The sequence below is a fragment of the Echinococcus granulosus genome (assembly GCF_000524195.1).
Source record: "Echinococcus granulosus chromosome Unknown EG_S00182, whole genome shotgun sequence".
In the NCBI taxonomy this organism is placed as follows: Eukaryota; Metazoa; Platyhelminthes; class Cestoda; order Cyclophyllidea; family Taeniidae; genus Echinococcus; species Echinococcus granulosus.
The window spans coordinates 114,782-118,516 of NW_020170562.1; the positions used below are offsets into that span (position 1 = coordinate 114,782).

At 45.8% G+C, this 3,735-nt stretch overlaps 1 protein-coding gene across 1 annotated transcript in view; it reads left to right on the plus strand. All coding sequences in view use genetic code 11, as the record gives it.

The window, feature by feature from the left end:
• EGR_10005 (Wiskott-Aldrich syndrome protein family member) overlaps positions 1 to 1,527 on the plus strand; it is a gene marked incomplete at both ends in the record, with an annotated part of 7,773 nt that extends 6,246 nt beyond the window's left edge. The window contains one exon of the mRNA XM_024499254.1: positions 1,400 to 1,527. Coding sequence (XP_024346341.1) covers positions 1,400 to 1,527 — 128 coding nt within the window. The remainder of the gene's footprint in view (positions 1 to 1,399) is intronic.
• Positions 1,528 to 3,735: the final 2,208 nt, after the last annotated feature.

The window sequence follows — 3,735 nt, forward strand, 5'->3', positions numbered from 1 at the left end:
AACCGGGGTCCGTACGTTGCGTTCACTTCACAGCGGGAACGGAAGTGAATTGCCATTGACCTCAATTGCCAGGCATTGCTGACTAGAGGACGAAGAGACAATTTATTATTTTGATCCTCCATAATAATAATTTGCTGCTCAGCCTTTTCTCCATTCTTCTTTGTACTACCAGCTGCTAACCATTAAATGGATGACGTCCGTCTACCCATCACAGGCTCTCTTGTCATTTCGAAGACGTTTTTAAACGAGCGTGTGCGACAGTTTGTTCTTCAACTTCTTTCTCTTATGACCAGATCCAAATCATTTCGCATTTCTTCAAGACGTTTCAGCGTGATCAAAGTCCTTTAAGTAAAGTAACGCAACGCAACTGGAAGGCTGTACAGCTAAATACGTGTCAAATCACAGAATGGGGGAGAAAAGTTTTCCCACTAGCACCACATAAGTTATTTTGACATGTCGACAGTCTTTTGACTTCCTCATCTCTTGAGCGAAATTGCGCGTCGCCATCTCGTCCGAAGTCAAGAGGCACAGACCACGTTGTCGTTAGGACTCAGTGGTATGCATGATTAATCGCCTCATTTCTGAACACTTCGGTCTGATTGTCCTCATTGCTAACACTGAAATGTGGTCTGCAAAAAGGAAACCTGGACAACGTACGCATTTGTCACTTGTAAAAAATCCTCCAGCAGAAGTAAATGGTGTCATTCCAACCATTCTGATACACATGCATCGCGAGTAGATGGTGCAGATGTTGACTCCCAATTCCTGGGTGGATTAGCGACAGGAATGGTGCAATGAGCGAAGCTGAGAACCAAGCATGCTCTAGAACACTAAACATGCATTATGCGCCACAAACATCAAAAGTTAAAGAAGTTGACGCATTCTGGAATAAGTTAGGCTCTACAGGCATCTATAAACCAAGGTAGCCAAATCTGATTTATCGCGTTGTTCATGCTGGATGTAAGGTTAGAGATGTGGGATGAAGAAAAGGAAAGAAGCAAACAGGTGAGTGAAAGATGTGGGAAACTGGTTTGTGTCACGTTCAAGCATACGAGTGGTAAAGGAGCAGTGTTGCAAGCAGCCATACAAAGACCGGTTCGTTTAGTCTTTCTCAAGGCTGGCACTCCATGAGAAGGTATGGAATGGTCTGGATTAGGCACTGGCCCACTGCTATTCAGTACTGGATTAGTCTATTTCACGTATCATCCTTTCGGCCTAAGGAGTGTTTCAGAATGCTGCTGCTCACCTATGCTGTCACTTGTAGGGTGGTATGATTCTGCGGTGGCAAACTAGTCCCACTGGTGTAAAAGAGGGATGGGAGAGAGCATAGGATTGGATGACAACATGTGTCAAGTAGAAAGTCCCATTGATCCAAATCTGCACAGTTCCAATTATGCAGATATGATGATGAAGTGGAAAACGCAGAGACAGATAAATAACCAGCGGCACAGAGCGGCACTGGGAACAGCAGCATTGGCAAACCAAAACAGAAGCACTAGCAACCACGTAGGTGACGCTCAGCAATAACGGTCGCAATTTAAAAGGCGATGAAGAGGTGTGGGAAAGCATCTCAGAAGGAGATGATAAATGCTGCTGGTAATTTGAAGTTCTTTTTAGCCAACTTGTAGACCAATGTAATTTAGAGCTGTGTCCATGAATTTCAACATGCTGCAGGGTTTACCTGGCATACCTTGCGTGTAAAGCATTGGGTCATTTCTACTCAGACAATAAAGCATACCTGCATCAGCAGTCGGCTGTTAATGCATTCATAGATTCAGAGACTGTGAGTGCATACTGGATGCTATGATGCCATGAGTAAGGACAAATGGTGGAAACAGAGGAGCCTCTGTGATTAAATGTTGATGAGCTGCAAATGAGCTAAAATAAAAGTGAAGTCTTGTAGTGCATTCCGGCATTCACATTTCCACATCTCAGTCAACACACTGGTGATCTGATTTACCAATAGCTGCAATGGATTTTGCAACTCAAAAGCGTTAAACATATTTCGCATTGAAACATTTAACATTAATTGAATGTGATATGGGAGGGCCGACTTCGTTGCCAATTGCATGAATGTCATGAAAAGCATCAAAGACTTGTTGAATGTTACGCGGTATGTGAGTAACTGTTACCTTCTGTGGGATGCAGGATCTAGAATGCATAAATGGAATGAGTGAGTGTAATCACACTCACCTTATCGTGTCAACCCATTCAACTGTTCTTAAAATTCCATACGAATGCAGAGAGCATTTGTCAGCAAAGCGCATTCCACCTCTAGCAACCAAAGCTAAAGTACTGCTTTTTGTAGCAGACAAGTCGCCGAAACACCGTGAATTGTCACCTGTATTTGTGCACTGTTCCGTGGCTGTGTCACGCAGACGGAGTGAAACAGCATGAGGATTAAGCCGGTGGGGTGATTTTGGCTGTGGAGCAGCGTTCCATGGAGTCCGAATGCGCAAAACCATTTTTCACCAATCACTGACTCGTGGCCATTCCTCACCCCTTCCCCCCTTCTCTCCTTCCCCCCGCCTCTCCATTCCCTCCTCTCCTCTCCCCCTATTGGGGACAGAACCGAGTTTACAGAGGCGCAATTTAAATCAAATGTGTGGCAGGATGGAAACGTGACGAGAAGAACAAAATCAACCTGCTCTTTCTGAGCCCCTGTGGTGGTTGGAGCAATTAACTAACTACATGAACGAATGGCTACTTGTGGGTAATAATTGCGGAGCACCACTGAGAAAAACCAACAAATGTTTCTGCTTTGATGGATTTGTGAGCATCAAGTGTGCATAAGGCGCCAATGGACTGTTTCGCCTTAAACATTGTGTTTGAGTCTCTATGTTGGGAGATTCCTGCCAATGGTGCGATGCCAGCAAGCGTGTGCTTCACTACGCCGTGCTCGGAATCCCATCACTACCTTGGTGCCAGGGCACTCCGTCTACGCCGACACTGCCTGACAACAACAACCCAACTTCCATGCTAAAATCGACTACATGGTGCACCACATTGGCAGTTGTAGGTTGATTGTCTCACTAACAAGCCTTATCGTCACAGTAAGACGTTGCCTCCTGTGGATAATTGCATCTGCAGACAGTCATGACGGAAAAGCAAACGGAGCCACATTAACCCCAGTGAGTACTCCAAGCTCAAGCTCAACATAATGCCCAACAGTAGAGCAAGACCAGAAGTAACACATTTTAAAGTGTCCTCAACTCACGCAGAGTGCGATACCCTCTTCCCCTTTCCCCATATCAACTGCTGCTCCCAAGGCGAGCGATTGCAACAGAGAATGCGTTCGTTGCAAACGATTGACCAGACGTAGGCAGCATTGGTGACACCAATCTCACTAGCCTGTTGGTAGTACTGACACTCTAGAAGCTCAACCAACCCTGCACCACGAATGATAATAAGGCGCATGACAGCCATTAACATGGAAGTGGATCACATAGACCGAAGCATTGACGCATTTGCTTGCATCGCAAGCCTACATTTCAGCCATTCCACAACCGCCTAATCGATGTCCAAATGAGTCAGTGCAGCAAATCCTGAAATCCGGGTGCTGGTGCGAAACACAAAGCAACTGACCTCAATCTGTTTGTTTAGCACACTGCCACCAGTCACGCGCATATTCGTGCGTGACATGGAATCGGCGCCCCGCCTCGTTCTCATGCCTCGATGGCGGCCTGATTGTTTATTGCAAGATATCACAGACGCCATCATCACATCCGATCATGC